Source organism: Epinephelus moara, chromosome 24, assembly GCF_006386435.1.
Source record: "Epinephelus moara isolate mb chromosome 24, YSFRI_EMoa_1.0, whole genome shotgun sequence".
Lineage (NCBI taxonomy): Eukaryota > Metazoa > Chordata > Actinopteri > Perciformes > Serranidae > Epinephelus > Epinephelus moara.
This window is the reverse complement of record NC_065529.1, coordinates 18,804,223-18,821,748: the sequence shown is the minus strand read 5'-3', so window position 1 is coordinate 18,821,748 and position 17,526 is coordinate 18,804,223. Positions and strand designations below refer to the sequence as shown.

The 17,526-nt window shown below is 41.6% G+C and overlaps 2 protein-coding genes and 2 non-coding genes across 6 annotated transcripts; 3 read left to right on the top strand and 1 right to left on the bottom strand.

Annotated features, from left to right (window-relative positions):
• Positions 1-1,549: 1,549 nt before the first annotated feature.
• On the bottom strand, positions 1,550-4,477 carry mlnl (motilin-like). 3 transcript variants are annotated; one of them, XM_050037125.1, is made up of 5 exons: positions 4,322-4,477; positions 3,607-3,737; positions 2,043-2,144; positions 1,840-1,945; positions 1,550-1,676 (listed from the first exon to the last, which is right to left on the bottom strand). In XM_050037125.1, the coding sequence occupies exons 2-5, from the start codon at positions 3,724-3,726 to the stop codon at positions 1,669-1,671; spliced, it is 336 nt and encodes a 111-aa protein (XP_049893082.1). In that variant the 5' UTR covers positions 3,727-3,737; positions 4,322-4,477; the 3' UTR covers positions 1,550-1,668. The 3 variants fall into 3 exon arrangements, with proteins under 3 accessions (XP_049893082.1, XP_049893084.1, XP_049893083.1); XM_050037127.1 differs by having other exon boundaries at positions 3,607-3,732; positions 4,322-4,416; XM_050037126.1 differs by lacking the exon at positions 4,322-4,477 and adding an exon at positions 4,188-4,304.
• Positions 4,478-8,161: 3,684 nt separating this feature from the next.
• nop56 (NOP56 ribonucleoprotein homolog) lies at positions 8,162-15,249 on the top strand. Its single transcript, XM_050037123.1, has 12 exons — positions 8,162-8,268; positions 8,944-9,033; positions 9,113-9,227; positions 10,466-10,630; positions 10,886-11,084; positions 11,377-11,564; positions 11,911-12,062; positions 12,251-12,351; positions 13,578-13,726; positions 13,936-14,057; positions 14,318-14,431; positions 14,678-15,249. Exons 1-12 carry the CDS (start codon positions 8,266-8,268, stop codon positions 15,014-15,016), a joined length of 1,737 nt encoding a protein of 578 aa, XP_049893080.1. The 5' UTR covers positions 8,162-8,265; the 3' UTR covers positions 15,017-15,249.
• Positions 11,681-11,800, top strand: LOC126386857 (small nucleolar RNA SNORA26). The gene has a single exon (XR_007569551.1). It is a non-coding gene; the product is annotated as a small nucleolar RNA SNORA26 (small nucleolar RNA).
• On the top strand, positions 14,171-14,239 carry LOC126386852 (small nucleolar RNA SNORD57). Its single transcript, XR_007569546.1, has one exon. It is a non-coding gene; the product is annotated as a small nucleolar RNA SNORD57 (small nucleolar RNA).
• Positions 15,250-17,526: the final 2,277 nt, after the last annotated feature.

Here is a 17,526-nt window from a genome sequence, read left to right as displayed (position 1 = left end):
AACATCAAAATACGTCCACTAAAAGTGCATTTTTTACACACAGATAGGCTCGGATTGTTAGTATAATTATCCGACAACATAACGGAAAGGAGAATTGAGCATCTGTGTTTACCTTTAGCTGGATTCGGACATGTTCCTCTGCCTGTTGCTGCTCCCTGTCTCTCCTCATCCGGCTCTGCGTCTGTGTACGTCCGTGTACTCCGTGTACTCCGTGTTCAAATAAATAAGGGAGGTCATCAAATTCAAATGGCTCATCCAGATCCAGGTCAAAATCGGGTAAAAATTCTGACATGTTTGTTGTGGCAAGTCAAAACACTCACTCACTCACTCCGAATCCAGCTAAAGGTAAACACAGCTTCATACTGGAGAAATGTCAAATATTGAACATCCCATCACTCATTTAGACAAAAGTAGATTGGAAAATAGGGCCCAGGTTGAAAAAAACATTGGTTCCCCTTTAATATCAGCTGTCTCTGGTTCTCTACCTGGGGGTCCCCATCACCACCAGGGGTTACCAAAGCTTCACAAGGGTCATGATTTTTTTTTTCTTGATTTTAAGAGTTGTAATTTTAATTTTTGTAAATTATACAGTAGGCCTATATCTCAGCATTTCATTCATTTTTGTGAAGAAAACTAAATGAATTTGTTTATTTTTAAAGCTTAGATTATTTTTCAGGATATAAACTTGGAAAAAAAATCTCACAAGATAAGGGCACAGTAAAGGTTTGAACATGAACTACATTCATAGAGCCTTCACTCTCTGCCAAACAGCCTCACTCGTCCTGCAATAGACAAGGAAAACAACCAAAGAGCTAACAGAGCAATGGTCAAGCGTCAGGGAGAAGAACACACTGAATTTGTCCAAAAAAAGAAGCCCATTAAGTATGTATGATTGTTAAATATTACAAACACATAATTCAGCAGAGAATCATGTACAAATTAACTAAAAATATTAGGAAGAAAAATTAGCTTTGATACAGTATTTACAGGAAAGAATCAGCTTTAAAATCATCCAAATCACTCACTTTACACAAACTTCCTGCAGTCCAGATATTAATCCAGGGGGCCTCTGGCCTTCACTTGGAAAATGTCACTTAAATTAACACGTACTGAACAGGAGACTCAAAATGACCACAAAGAGACACACAATAACTACAAAGAGACACTAAGGAACCACAATGAGACATAAAATTACAACAAGGATCCTGTGAGATGGTGCAGCCCAGGGGCCCATTGTCTTATAATCTGTACTGTACTGCTTTGTACTGTTATGCATTTATATAATAACTTACAGTCACCTTGTGAAGGGTCTTCAGGTTACTCAATGATAGAAAATGGCTCCCTTAAGGAAAAAGGTTGGGAACCACTGGTCTAGGTAATTTTCATTTGTGAAAATGGTGACTATGTTTTCCTCTATTCAAGGAAGTCATGAGACTGTCATTGAGGTTAAGTGAATGAGTGAAATGAAAGAGTTCCCTGAGACATGCTGACACCATGTGGCCAATTCACGCTAACATGCTTCTTCAAGAAATCACAGCAGACGCTCCAGTAGGTTAAACAATCACTTTCTTTTATTGACTGATTCATTAAAACACAATAAAACATTTGAACATTCAGTGCTTTTTGAAGAATTTGTACAGCATTCGTCCCCCGGTGTCTTCGGCCTCGCTATTTGGCTGCAGAGACAGAGATAGTGAGGGAACAGTTTATAATCATGGCACTATCACTTATGCGTCTATAATCATTTTTGGATAATAAAAGGAGACACAAGGCCATGTTGTGTGTCTGCGGAGAAGCTTTTGTGTCTCGCTACACTTTCCACCACACCAACACTTGTACCTTTCTGACGTTCCTCCACTATTTCATGGATGATCTCTTCGAGCACCGGAGCCACATGATCTAGCTGTTGGGGTGAAAGACGTACGGCAATCTCCACTGTTTTATCCTGGACACACAGACGAGGTATTAATGGCTTTTATTCAATGACACCATTCTTTGTGAAAATGGCAGCAATACATGTGGAGTGTTGGATATATGCTCACATGATTTCCACCACCTTCCACCAGAGGAAGTTGCTGGACTGTAACCTCTTCAAACTGCCCATCCTCCGACCGAGGCTCCATGTCCTTTCTGCCTTCTCTCTCCTGCAGCACAGGCACACAAACACAAAACACACATTTATACAAAAATGAAAACTTGATACAGAACTACAGTCACTGTGCACACGTATGAAGAGCCAAATCCCGACATAAATCCCTTATCAATAAACTCATTTTGTTCCCTGAGCCACGGTCAGTTTATCAGTGTCTTATACTGATTTGGCAATGTGGGTGACCTCCACTTGACCTTTTTATGTAACTTTATCATGCAGACCTCACAAAACTAACACACTACACTGGAAAACTTAGGAGAGCTTCCTTGTTGGGTAAAATACAGAAAATACTTAGCACAATTTTAAAAATGAGCCAATATTGATGTTTTTTACTACTTGAACTGCAACTAAATTTTATGTATCTGCTAGGTTTCTTAATAATTGGTGTATTAAATGCCAGAAAATACAGGAAAAAAATGCATTTTACAGGTTTTTAAAACCCAGATGGGTTGTTAACAAATTGTCTTCTCCAACTAGCTCACCAAAATCCAAAGATGTTCACTTCAGAAGCAAAACGTCACAGCTGAGAAGCTATAACAAATGCAAGTTTGGCCCTTTTGCTTAAAAAAATCATATTTTTATTTAATAAGAAAAGTTTGCTCATTATTTTTCTGTTGATTGACTAATTGTTTCAGATCTGTTCCTTCACCCTGTCCTACAAAAAAAACCTTAAAATTATAATTCATCAACACACTAATTCAGTTTCTGAGGTGAACCATTATTTTAAGGGATTTTTAAATATGAAATAAATAAGATAAAATACTTTGATCTGCCTTTACTTTATTAACTTTAAGCACATTTGTCCCAAACAAGAATTCACAACTTCAAACGATTTTTTAAAAGTGTGTTAAAAGCCTTCAAAATCTAAAACTAACAGAACATACTTAAAACATTGGTGTAAAAATGTACTGCTATAATCATGTTTGCTTTAAAATATGTATGAAAATGTTGGCCCTTTAAAGTTGTGTCTGAGATTATTGTCTAATTTCTACAAAAACATTATTTAATCAGACATATAATGGTGTTAGTTGTATCACAAGGACTCCTGTCTCACTTCCTGGTTTCCAAAGAGGCAGGAATGCTGCTCAAGTACTGATGAGCTTTCTACTTTCTGATAAAACAATCAATCAATGATCAATAAATAATATTGCTAAAATGAGTATTTGTCAACTCCATAAGACATCAACTCTGTCAAACATCTATTATGTATCCTGGCCCATTACAAGGTTATATAGTAATGATTTTGATCTTTTAAAATATATTTTCCCAGCCTAATTGAAGAGAATACATCAAAAAATATTATATGGTTTTGTCACAATTCTTACGAAGAGCATAATATGAAAAATCATATTACATAATCAGACAGATGCTCATCCAGTAAAGCCATGGAGTGATATAACCCTTCTTCTGCTCACTGCTCACTGCTCACTGTCCAACCAACACAGGCTGCTTACCTTCATCAGCATCAGCTCCTTTGGACTAAAGAAGGTGATGTGCCCGTCTGTCCTCTCAGCCAACAGCGCCACCAGACACGCCAGCACCAAGCAACCAGCCACTGCTCTGCGCATGCTCATTCTGCTCTGTCCTGGACACATACACACGCGTGTATATACATACTGTACATATAGGCATACATGCAGAACAGCAGGTTCATGCAAACCTACAGTACAGTCCACACCATAGGGGTGAGTGGCACTGAGGCCAAGCCACTACTGAAATATGGGAATGTTTTGTTAGCAGTAGGAAAAGAGAGGCGACACTCCAAATAGGTCAACATACAGTCTTTGACATGAGGTGCAGTGTGTGTGTGTGTGTGTGTGTGTGTGTGTGTGGCAGACACAGTTAGTGAGTTGGAAAAGGAAGAAGGACACCAGGGATCTCATGTCATTATTATGCAAGGGAGACGTTGACAAATAGATAGCAGATAGGGAAAGAGAGAGGCGGGAGAAGGAGGGGGGAAGCATGGAAGTAACAAAACACAAACTGCTCCACTGACAAGTGAGATAAGAGGCCAGAGTGGACCAGCCATACTTACAACAGCAAGACAGCTCCATGCACAAATGCAAGAGAATGAAGACAGGACGTCAAAGAGGACAAAGACAGGAGTAACAGAGAGAGAGGGGGGAAAAACCCGAGAGACAGAAGCAGAAGAAGCCATATGTTACTCACGTGCTGTGTCAGCTTTGGTCAGTTGTTTAAGGAAGTGTGCTATGAGATGAGCAGAGCTCCACCGGTCTGAGTGACTGCCTGTCCCAGTCCGCCTTTATATCGAGCCCTCTCATGAGCCCTGAGCTTTTTACTGTCCTCCCTCACATCCGCTCCTCAACAGGCTCCTTCAAGCACTCTCGTCTATGATCCTGGAAACACACGTAGTACTCAGGAATCTTGCTTTCCTTTATTAGGGCAGTAAAGTCACCGTGCCTTTGACAAGATTGACAAAATGACACATTGATGAGCAGCTCTGTGGCATATTATCAGAAAGTCTGTGTGAACTAATGTACGTGTATGTTCTACACATACCAAATAAATCACATGTGATATATAATGAAGATAAATCTTAAAAGACTATTGCTAACAGAGTGAAAGTTCAGTCTGTACGGGACATTTATTTGGGTCATCAAGTTAAATACTGAAAAAATACTGTGATTAATATACTGGACTTCAAATATGTTTGTGTGTGTGTGTGTGTGTGTGTAGCAGTCAGGGGACGATCTCTCCAAAGAGGTCCGTCATAAATCCTCTGCTCTAAACTATTATCCAACACAATGCGACATTTATGACCTTCCAGTAATTTATCCTTGTGTACAAACAGACCCAGATGCATTCGTTCCTTGGAAACCTCATGACCCTTAAAAACTCTTTAACAATGCTCTTTCCTCCATGTGACACTGTTTTCCTGATGATGGTGAAATGTTACCCCAGGCTGGGTTTGTCAGGGTACTCTGCAGGAGTGGACAATGAAAATATTGCCACCATTATATCTGGTTTATTGCAATTCAAGGACACGAGGACAGCTTTGTATCTGTAGCACTTCTTCTAACACCACAGTGACGCACACGCTTTTGTTACATTTTTCCATCACTTAACATTAGGCTCTTTATAATGAGTTGTTATGTTCGTGGAATTGACTTGTACTTGTTTTTTAACAGTATTTTAAAGTGGACATAGACATGTGTTTTGCTTTAACTGATTATTATTAAGCAAATGTAATGTGATGTAACTGTAAAAGCTACAGACTTAATTTAAACGTTACAACACTTCCAGCTACTCAACTATAATTCAACTTTTTATATGTTTTGTAGTTTTTGAGTTATCACAATCAACAGTTTGAGCTGTTTTCAGACATTTTCTGGGTGTATAATGGGTGTGTATTGGACCGGATGTTCACAGCGAGAGTGGAGGACTGAACTGTCAGAGTGCAGGGAGCTTCTCAAACATTTCTCTTCAACCCGCTCCTTCATGCTGTCCCCATTTATCACCACAGCAACAACTGCTTACACACATACACACACATGTGAATCTCCAATACAGAGCACTGGCACATACTGCCTTTACAATTAACCATTCATTCAGGGACAGGTGTTGCTACATGGAGGAGCACATATAGTTTTTTGACCGCAACGCCGGGCCATGTAAAGCTAGGTGAAATATTGTTCTTTTGAATGGTTTACAGACACAATTCATGGATGCCTGCATGTTTTCACTGGAGACTACACTGATGAGAAAAACATGCATCAAAGACAAGAAGAAGAAATGGGACTCTGTTTCCATCTGATGAACAGCACTCGGTTATGTAACACAAGGGTGTCAATTAGTAAGAAGCCTGTCTATGCAGTCCCTCGGTGGCTTTAAGTTTAGGCTTAGCCACTATACCACCTCTGGGGCAGAAAAATGAATCCAATGCGATAGCGCCAAAAACTGCAGTTCCTCTAATGGCCACTTGAGGGTGGTTCCAAATGTGAGTCAATTCCCATAATCATCTATGTTAAAATACCCAAATTTACAACAGAAATAAACATGTTTACAGCCTGATACACAAAAACAGATTTGGTCTCTGTAGCTATTTTTATATAACTCACCCGTTTACAGTTTAAGCTTAAAGTTATGCATAGTTAAGGGCGGCCCGCTTTGAGTCACAGGCTGTCTGCCAGTAGTGTCCTCAGCTTCCCAGTCAGATCCACCCCTCGTTCCTCCACAGCACCAGTGTCTCACGCATAAATATGGTCACTTCTGGCTCCACAAAGCCAAGAATGACGAACTCGAGGTTTCAGAATGGAAGTCCACAAACCAATGGGTGACCCAGGGTTCCCACACATTTTCATGGACAAAATTGGGAAACTTTTCCATGACTTTTCAAGGACCCATAATAATGTTTTTTCTTGCCCTACTTGCCTGGCATTTTTTAAACATATCAGATTCAAGCTCTATTCAAAAATAATTTCAGCTAGCTGGCACACATGAAGAGAAAGACCGAACAGGGCGAGAAAATGAAGACAGGTAAGTGCTGGTGTCGAAACGTTGTCACACACCAACACATATTAGAGCTACGTTAAGTCAACAGCTTCAGAAAATAAATGAGCTGTTAGTTACGTTATGTGGGTGGTTATCCACGCGAAGTTTACTGTCAGTACACACAACAAAATATCATGACTTTTCCAAAACTTTCAATGATTTCTAGTAACTATCTCTTGGCTAAGTCCCGCCCGCAGACTGGCCAATCATAAAGTAGCATCAGGCCAGCTCAGACTAGGGTCGGAAAACAACAGTTGTGCTCCATTGACTCTAGTGCAGTTGTTTCAGATTTCCTTAATTTTCAGACTGGTTTTGTGGATTTGGAGATAAATGTTGTGTCTGAGGCACGTCGTGTATAAATGATACTTATCACTGGGAGAGGTTAGAGAAAGATATACGTTTCCTTCCATGTTCCAAATCCAAAATCAAACCCTGAAAAGTGTAGGGTTAGCTATCTAGCTGCTGAAGATATAGCCTACTGAATGTATACACATGCTGCTTTTGCTTTTTAATGATTGTAACACTGAATAAAGGCCAACCCTGTTGTACAGGAACCAGTGAGGGGAAGCAGGGAAACTTTGCTGATATTCAATCAGCTGTGTGTCATCACATTGTGTGCAGACATTTGTTCGACTTCCCCAGAGATCCCTGCCCGTCCAGCAGCGGAGGTCCAGGTGCTGGCAGCGGCATGGGGGTGAAGCCAAACACCGTTCATCTGCACACACTGCGATGCCACACAGCTGGCTCAATATTAGCAAAGTTTCCCTTTCTAGTCATTGTCTTGTGTGGCGATCAGCAGTGATGTGGTGGTTCACTTTTACACTGTGATCTGTAGCCTATAGCTCGGCTTTAGCTTCTAACTATCTTTGTCTTTTTAACCTGTTCTTGCTGCTGAGTCAGTTTGACATCCTGGATATATCCTTCAAACACAGACTGTATCTGTCTGCTTCTCTCTGGAATCACTGTTTCATTCCTCCAAATTTATGATAATATTTCTTCAGGGAGAGCAGGTAGTTACAGTGTGGGCTTCATGCTTACTCTGACAGCTTGTCAAACCACCTCAAAGGGGCGGAGCTTAGCCACAGGTCAATTCCATGACTTTCCCAGGCCTGGAAATGTGATTGTGAAATGACCTTTCAGGTTTTTATGAACGTGGGAACCCTGGTGACCTCACGGTAGCTACGTCTATTATTTTATACAGTCTATGCGGATATCTCCTGTGTTGGTGTGAAGAGCTTTAAAGATTTACAGATACAAAGGGGCTTGAGTGCCACAAACAAGATACAGAAGAAGAAAACATTAAGAGAGGCAGTAACACATTGTTGGGTTTGTTTTGTTCATAGGATTTACTAACAATAAGAACAATATAAAACAACACGAGCCTTACCTTTAAAATCTAATTTTACTTCAATATTGGAGGCTGACTTTCTGCTTTGTTTCCAGCAGATGGAGCCTTCTCAGTCGGGTCTCGCGTTGTTAGGCTGGTATCGCGATATCAAGGTCACGTGGTATATAGCTGAAACGTGTGATAGCCGTCTTTTTCTCGAGGTGACGGAGCTGAGCAGACACGCGCTGCGTGCTGCTGCAGAGATTTACTAATCATGGTAAGAGAAGTTGTGCTGAGTGTTTGGTAGTTACCACGTTTGTCAGCGTAGGATACAGTTGAAGGCCTTTTAACATGCCTTAAGAACAGAAACAGCTATTTTTATACGTTTACTGCTGTTCAGCTGAAGGCCTTTCACCAAGAGAGAGGCAGTTAGCCACCCATGTAGCTAACATTAGCAGGAAAATGCCTCTTAATTTAACGACTTAGGTTGCCACAGCGTACAGGAGCAGCGTTGTCAGTCGCAGTTATGCGAGAGAAACCTACTGACTTTTACCCAGTCGCAGCACAAGCGCTGTCGCTAGTTTTCATGGACGTTAGCTGGGCTGTTAGCATAAGTTAGCACAAGTTAGCTTCATGGCACTTTGCTGCACGGGCCCTGGTCAACACGTGGGTTCATGACGACAACGTGTCGCGCCTCAAAGTTGTAATGCAACGTTATGAGATGAATATTTACAAGTTAGTCATGACTGCTTTTAAATCTTTTATTGCATGTTTTTTTCAAAGTAATGTTTAGCTATGAAGATACTATAAATAACTGGAAATATTGGGTCACCACGTGGAGACCGGATGCACGCTTAACATTGCACATTACCATATGTCATAAACTGTTGTAATGTCTGTAATCTGTAGTTTTCTGTTTGGCTCCTTAATTAAAATCCATTTACATTCACAGGTGCTGTTGCATGTGTTATTCGAGCATGCGTCAGGTTATGCGCTGTTTGCAGTCAAAGAGGTGGAGGAGATCGGTATGCTGCTGCCTCAGGTGGGTCCTCTGTCCGCGCTTTTTGCTTTCATAAGTGTTTTCCAGATGAAGCAGAGATAACGGTGTGTGCGTCTTTTAGGTGGAGGAGAGCGTGCTGAGCATTGGGAAGTTCAACAGCATGGTGAGCCTGGCTGCCTTCTTCCCCTTCAAGTCGGCCCAGGCTGCTCTGGAGAACATGAACGCCATCTCCGAAGGCAAGCGCATTTCTCACGTTTCCTATTTTGTGGCTGTAGTGGTGTCCTCGGTTGTAATGATGTTTTTATAATCTGTCAATCCCCTGAGTTACTGTGCTGACAACCTAATGTTAACCCTGAACAACTGAGGACAGCCTTTTGAAATGCAGCAATGTTTGAAGATGATGACCTGACTTTTTTTTATTATTTTTTTATTTCAGAGCTGTATAATTGTTAGTCATTCTATAAAAATATCCAATTTGTTCTTCAAATCAGTAAATGCGCCATACCTTCATACATCAGCCAAACATGGACTGTTGAATTCACTTTGAATAGGTCAAATTTGTGATGATACAGGGCTTTTTGCCACCTGACTAAGATGGCTGATCCATTATTGGCAGTGTAAATGCATTGAATACATTAAAATGTAAATAACTAAAGCCTTAATTGGTTTTAAAATGTCATATCAGTCTTGCAGAAGTCTTGAACTGTTTGGGACATGGAAAGTAGAGTTCTATGAAACCCTTTTCCGTGACGTTGCATTGTAAATTCTCAATATGACTCACTAAATGCCCCGCACATTAATGTCAAGCAGAAGCGGGTAGCAGAAGCAACAAAAATTTGGTTTTATGTTACAATGAACAATTGGGAAAAAATGTCCCAGACGCCCCCTTGTGTTTTTCCCCATTCTTTTTTTTTTTTTTAAATTGGCTCAAGTTTTATACCCAGTGGCACTGAAAAAGTCCTAGTCTTAAATCTAATGTACCTTAGGCTGTAGAAACCTGTTATACTGCCTGTGATTTTTTTTTTTTTTAATACACGGCACAAGAAAGTGGCAGTGGTATGGTTATTTACCATTTCTTGTGGTGGCTGATTCCATCCTCTGCTCGTAGAGCAGTCCTGACTTAATTGTCTTCCCAATTTGCGGACATTTTCTGCCACTGTTCTACTTTAAGTTAGCTGCTAACTGCTATCAGCTACTTATTAAATCTTCACGTCTGATCACATGCTTAACACATCATCAAATTGTCAAACCTGTGCCGCCCATGATGCTGTCCTGTTTATACAGAGGCTGAACAACTTGTTCAGGTGTGCTGAGTGTTCAGAATGTAGATCTGCACACTGAAGCACACCTGATTGTATTTTCAGAAGTCGCAAGTCAGTGTCAGATATTTCAAATGGCTTTGCTGCAGACTCTAAGCTTCATTTCAACAAAGCATGCATGGATAGATTAATAATCTCCCCTCCTTTGTTTGCAGGTGTGGTTCATGCTGACCTGAAGTTGTTCCTGGAGACAAACCTGCCGCTCTCTGGGAAGAAGAAAGCCATGTTGGGGGTTTCAGATGCAAAAGTTGGAGCAGCCTTGCAAGAGGAATTTACGATTTCCATCCAGACCGGTGGGGTTGTGGCAGAGATTACCAGAGGTGAGGAAGGGAAGATCATGCCTTTTCTTTGAATATAGGAAGTTTGGAGTAGGTAGTTCGTTGGACTGAGCATAGTATCAAAGTGTCAGTAGTCCTAGCATTGTTAAAAAACGTGGCCTGTTGTGATGTGATTTTTGTAATCCTGAAACTCATGAAGGTTCATACTGAAAATCTGAACAGCCACTGGTCACATGCTGTTCAGCTACTGTCCTGTTAACTGAGACAAACCCTTCCTTCTGTGCTCTGTCCTGTCAGGTGTACGTCTGCACTTCCACTCCCTGGTGAAGGGCCTGACTGCCCAGGCTGCCTCCAAGGCTCAGCTGGGTCTGGGTCACAGCTACTCCAGAGCTAAAGTAAAGTTCAACGTCAACAGGGTGGACAACATGATCATCCAGTCCATCGCTCTGTTGGATCAGCTGGACAAAGACATCAACACTTTCTCCATGCGTGTTCGGTAAGGTTCCCCCATCACACCACTCCCACAGAAGTTGCATCTGTTTGAAAGGAGGGTGTTTCACATTGTGGTTTTTCAGTGCTTGTGTGTTTGAGTGACTGTCACTTCCTGTGTGGCATGGCTGTTAGGTTTGAATGGTATCTATTTTTTTTTCAGACCTTCTGACATTTCATGGGGATATATGGCATATTTGATAGACAGAAGTCATTGTAGCTTATCTGACATATCAGTTATTTTTGCACATCCTCCCGATGCTTACCTTTTTCTACCAATCTTTGTCTTGTGTGTGCAGTGAATGGTACGGCTACCACTTCCCAGAGCTGATCAAGATCGTGGCAGACAACTCGACGTACTGCCGCCTGGCTCAGCTCATTGGAAACAGGAAGGAGCTGTCGGAGGAGAGTCTGGAGAGCCTGGAGGAAGTGGTGATGGATGCCGCCAAGGCTCAGGCCATCCTGGATGCATCACGCTCCTCTATGGGTCAGCAAACCATGATATTTCAATCTTTAGATGTTAAAATACACACAACACCTGCTCATTTGCACACTAACATTTTCAAACAGCATTTATGTCTTGAACCACACGGTGCCCCTTATTTGCCCACCCTGGACCAATAATTGTCCTTGGTGACTAACACAGGGGGGCAGAATAGCTCTCTCATAAACCTGTAGTGAAGGCACAAATCCTCACTGCGGATCCTGTCGGGAGAAACAACACAGTTTTACAAGTGTAAACTTTTGATAGTTGAGACAGCACCCACTGCCCAAAGCAAGTGGGTCAAAGTATCTCCCTGCCTTACACCTTGTCCTGATGTGTTCTTCTCCAGGTATGGACATCTCTCCCATTGACCTGATCAACATAGAGAGGTTCTCCAATCGTGTAGTGTCTCTGGCTGCCTATCGGCTGGAGCTGCAGGAGTACCTGCGTTCAAAGATGAGCCAGGTGGCTCCAAATCTCGCGGCCTTAATCGGAGAAGTGGTGAGTAAAAGTTTGATTTTCTTTTTGTTACTCTGGGACCAATGATGTTATACCAAAATCTGTCAATCCCCTGAATCTCTGTGTTGAACAAAATATCCGGTGCTGATGGTCCTCACTGTACATCAAAGTCAAATCCACTTTTACTGGTAGCTCTGTCAGATGGACTGACGCTGTTTTCTTTTCTCCAGGTGGGAGCTCGCCTGATCTCCCATGCTGGGAGTCTGACCAACTTGGCCAAGTACCCGGCCTCCACCGTTCAGATCCTGGGAGCAGAGAAGGCCCTGTTCAGGTACTGGGGCACCCCCTCCCTGCTGGGGAACAAAGTGGCTACAGTGATGGCAGGGCTGGGCAGGAGCAGAGCAGGGTGACTGGGGGAGACAAAACTAATGACTCCTCTAGAGTGATCCCTCTCGCCCGAATGCACCCCCACAGTCTGAGCAGCCACTCACAGCACCGAGGTAGAAAATCTGAAACTAGTTAGAGACTAGACTAATGTGAAGCTTTGTGCACTCTTTGAATGCTAATGTGTCTCCACCGGCTGCTCCACCAAAATTTTCTGTTTAATTTGGAAAAATTGACATTTAAGCTACAGTTGGTAACTTTAAAAAAAAAAAATTGTGTTTCGGTTCGCCTGGTCCATTGTCAATAGTGTGAACACTCGACGAAGGTCCAGGAGGACCGAAGAGCAGTGCAGGATTCAAATACTCAAGTGGTATTTTCCAACACACCTGCATCTGAGACGGTTATAAAAATATTTGCTGAATCATCACTATCTTGGAAGATGTACACGTAACAGAATCATGCTCTTCTACTGAAATAAGATTGTGTAACTGCATTGCCCGTTTCTCACCTCACGTTTTCATAAACAGACTATAGTGCACTTTTAAGCTGTAAATTAAGAGTTTGTGACCTAGGTACCATGTTGAGGAAGTCAAGTAAAGGATCAAGCTCCACCTATCGACCGGAGCAAACATTTTACAGCTTAACAGTACACTAAAGTGCATTTTTGGAAACAGTTGGGTGAGACATAGACTGCAGCAACAGAATCCTGATTCGTATTTGTTCAGCGCTGCCTAGTTTTACAGTTTGAACACAGTTGATGAAAGTGATATGATTGACAGCTGCTTTAGAGATTCCTCTGCTCTGAGTGGTTGCCTTCATTGACATGCAAAACGAGCACTAGAAGTGTGACAAGGCAATAGAGGAGGCAGGGGAGTGTTTTCACACAGCACTAAGTAAGCCAGATAATCTGAAAAAAATGAGTGACTGCTCCAGCAAATATGACAAAACCAAAAACAAATTTATGAAAGTTACCAACAGTCTTTAACCAGTGAGGAGACACATTTGCTTTGGCCTGATTTCTTAGTCTATACTTCATATGTAAGCATAGCGCCTCTTTATCACACGACATCTGTGGTACAGTGCCTGAGGTTTAGACTGCCACTCGTGCCTATTGAAACATTTTACACTTAAGCTGTTGATCCTGAATGTGAAGTGAGCTGTATTTTCACACAGAGCCCTAAAGACTCGTGGCAACACCCCCAAGTACGGGCTCATCTTCCACTCCACCTTCATCGGACGTGCCGCCGCCAAGAACAAAGGCCGCATCTCCAGATACCTGGCCAACAAGTGCACCATCGCCTCACGCATCGACTGTTTCTCTGGTGAGCAAAACGCCCTTGTGGAACAATGCCCACGTTGGCTGACAATCCATGCGGCATAATTGCAATGATGCTCATATTTTTCGTCAACAGTATTCATCCCCCGGGATGGTGGTGACAAGCTAATTCCTGAGCAAAGCCACATGTCGCTTTTAACCACTGTAATCCTCTGTTGGCCCTGTGATTGATTTCTATTGTCTGTTGTCTCGCAGAGGTACCCACGAGCGTGTTTGGTGACAAGCTGCGCGAACAGGTGGAGGAGCGCTTGTCTTTCTATGAGACGGGCGACGTGCCACGGAAGAATGTGGATGTCATGAAACAGGCTGTGAAAGAGGTGAGCTGAGAAAAACAAAACTGTTGAAGCCACAGCACACGAGAAACTGTGTTACACTGTATTGGACGTGATCAGTTAAAGTGAACTAAGGTGGTTGCTGTGGTTTTGTCAAATGCTGAATGATGACAGATCTTTCCCTGACATCACTGTGAGGGTACAAACTGATTTAATGAGCCTGATGCAGCATTGAGATACTTAAGTGAAACCTGATGTATCCCCCCAATTGTAGTTGCATAACTTTTTTTTTTCTCTCGTCCCAGGCTACTGATGTTGCAGCTGAGATCAAGCGCAAACTGGAGAAGAAGGAAAAGAAACGCAAGAAGCGTGAAAAGAAGTTGCAAGAGGAAAACGGTGAAGCCAACGGCGAAGTTGAGGTAAGCGTTAATTGCAGAATCTGGTCATGCATGTTTGATTTGAGATTTGACCCACTCATGTGGTCCTATCTCAGTGTACGACATGCTATATCAGCCTGACTCCGAACCATTGGCTGGTCCTAAACAATGGACTTGATCACTGAAGTGAGTCAGACATTGCAGCCATTAAATGATATACATGTGAGGCTAGCTTGGAATACAAAATCAGTTCAGTATTGTCACATACATTTGTTTACTTCCCTGCAGGTAGAGAATGGAGAAGCAGAGGTCGCTGTAGTAAAGAAGAAAAAGAAAAAACAAGCGGCCGAGGAGAATGAGGCGGAGATGGAGGAGGCCCCTGCTGCAGAGAACGGAGCAGCGGACACTCAAGCCAAGAAGAAAAAGAAACGAAAAGCCGAAGCCGAGGAGGTGGAGGTCAAGGCAGAAGAAGCTGCTGCCACAGATAACGGAGCAGAGGAAACAGAAACTCCTGCCAAGAAGAAAAAGAAGCGAAAGACTGAGGAAGCAGAGCCAACAGAGGAGACCCCAGAAACGCCTGTGTCTGAGAAGAAAAAGAAAAAGAAGAAAAAAGAGGCTGCAGACTAGACACTGTGGTCAAAGACTGAATCTTTATATCTGTGTACAGTTTATTTTTATTCACTTTACTTTTAATCCGAAGATAGATTATGTAAGCAGCTTTATGTTATACCGTCTTTTTTTGGAAACCTCAAAGCAGGTTAGGCTGCAAAGAAATGCTTATGACTGTGCCTTGAAGTCAGTGACATTTACTTGTAATTCTGTAAATAGCTATGAATTAAACTTTTTGTCAAGTAAAAACATCTTGCAGTTTCATGGGTTTCTTGTTTTGCAAACTCTCCTAATATTTCAAACTGAAACCAGTAGTCTTGCATGATCATAATGGTCTATCAGAGACCGTCTCTTACTTGGGACAGTTTTCCTGATGTCTTTTTTAGGACAAACTTCTAATGTGATGAATGCATCAGCAGTACTTTGAGTTAGTGTCTGGCCTCTCATTTCCCATATGCTTTTACAAATTGTTAAACTAGATGTCACTTAATAGCCTTAATGACCCCTTGTTTTTGTTTTTTTGTTTCCTTCCTTGATTCTACAAAAAGGACATGATTGACAGTAATTGCTACTGTGCATAATTCTGAGAGATGCTCCCTAATTTGGAAATGAAATTTTATAAGAATTGAGATAATTATTAGGCAGATGTCTTTATATCATAATAACAATGCAGATATTTTTCCTCAACTGAATGCATAGCACGTGCATAAATACATACCTGCATATGAGTAGTCAGTCAGCAAAGCTCTGTTATCACATTGAAGTGTCTCATCCAGCTAAATCACCAGCATCCTGTAACTTAGGTGTGATGCAGCATTTATTAATTACTGTTATAAACTGCACCTGTGTTTGTCAAAATGTCTGTCAGAAAGATTCGAAGAAGAACTAAGTCATTCAAACTCACCATTGTTGAGTGTAATTAAGGTTATACTGAACACCTGTGTTGGTGTCCACTGTCACTGTATGACTCGCCTGCAGCTGCCTGTAAGCTGACTTACAGCTGGTGGAACTGGAGACATATAAGAGTAAGTGTTTCAGGAGAGAGGACACTAATTGCTGAAGTTTTGAAAGTAAAATTTTTCCTGTTCTTGATTGATATACAACTAACGATTCTTAACCAACTTCATAATGCACCACACATGTTCAGTAGGAGTCAGGTCTGGACTGTAGGCAGGTCAGTCCAGTACCTGCTCTCTTTTATTACAAAGCTACGCTGTTGTAACTCCTGCAGAATGTGTCTCATTGTCTTGCTGAAATAAGCAGGGACGTCCCTGAAAAAGACGTCATCTGGATGGCAGCACATGTTGCCCCAAAACCTGTATGTGCCTTTCAGCATTCATGGTGTCTTCACAGATGTGAAGTTACCCATGATGCCATGGGCACCAACACACCCACATACCATCACAGATTCTGGCTCTGAACTTTGAGCTTATGACAATCTGGATGGTCCTTTTCTTCTTTTGCCTGGAGGACATGATGTCCATGATTTCCAAAAACAAATTGAAATGTGGACTTGTGTCATGACAGCACACTTTTCCACTTTGTGTCAGTCCATCTCAGGTGAGCTCAGGCCCAGAGGAGCAGACAGTGTTTCTGAATGTTGCTGATAAATGTCTTTCACTTTGCACCTAGGCATTTCACCTTTCCAAAGTGTTCCCAAGCCCGTGTAGTAATATGCTTTATACAATCGTGTTGGTTTTTAATTCAGGGCAGCCTGAGGGGTCAAAGGTCACAGGCATTCAGTGCTGGTTTTCAGCCTTGCCCCTCAAGTGCAGATTTCTCCAGATTCTCTGAATTTTTTGATGGTATTATGGATTGTACATGGTTAAATCTCTAAATTTCTTCCAGTTGTGCTTTAAAAGACCTTGTTACTAAACTGTTGGGACTATTTGCTGTCACAGTTTTTCATAAAGTGGTTAATCTGGCGCCATCCTTTCCTGTGAACAATTAAGCCCTTTGAGGATGCACACAACTTTCCCTGTCTTTTCTTGCCTGTGTCCCAATGTTTTTGGAACATGTTGCAGGCCTTAAATTCAAAATAAGTGTATATTTACAAAAAACAAAAAATAAAGTTGATCAGTTTGGACATTAAATATCTTGTTTTTGTACTATATTCAAGTAAGTAAATGTCAAAAAGTATTTGCAAATCATTGCATTTTGTTCTGTTTTCCAGTGTCCTAGCTTTTTTTGGAATTGAGGTTGTATAATAATTCATAGACTGCATCCTAATCTAACAAGTCTATAACTCTTTGTTTACTCTCTAAGACATTTCTCTTTCTATTCTTTCACAAAACTTAGACTATGTCAAGTTATTCCAAGGGACTGACTTGACACAGTATACTCTATCTTGTAAGGGGTCGTCAGAGAAAAAAACAAGAGAGCATATGAGCTAAGCAAAGACACAGGCCCTGCCATACTGCAGAAAAATGGAGTGTTATATTTTCAACTCACGAATGACATGAAAGTAAACATTAGAGGCTTCATACAGCTGCTGTTTACTGCAGTATTATTAGATCGGACTGTATTAT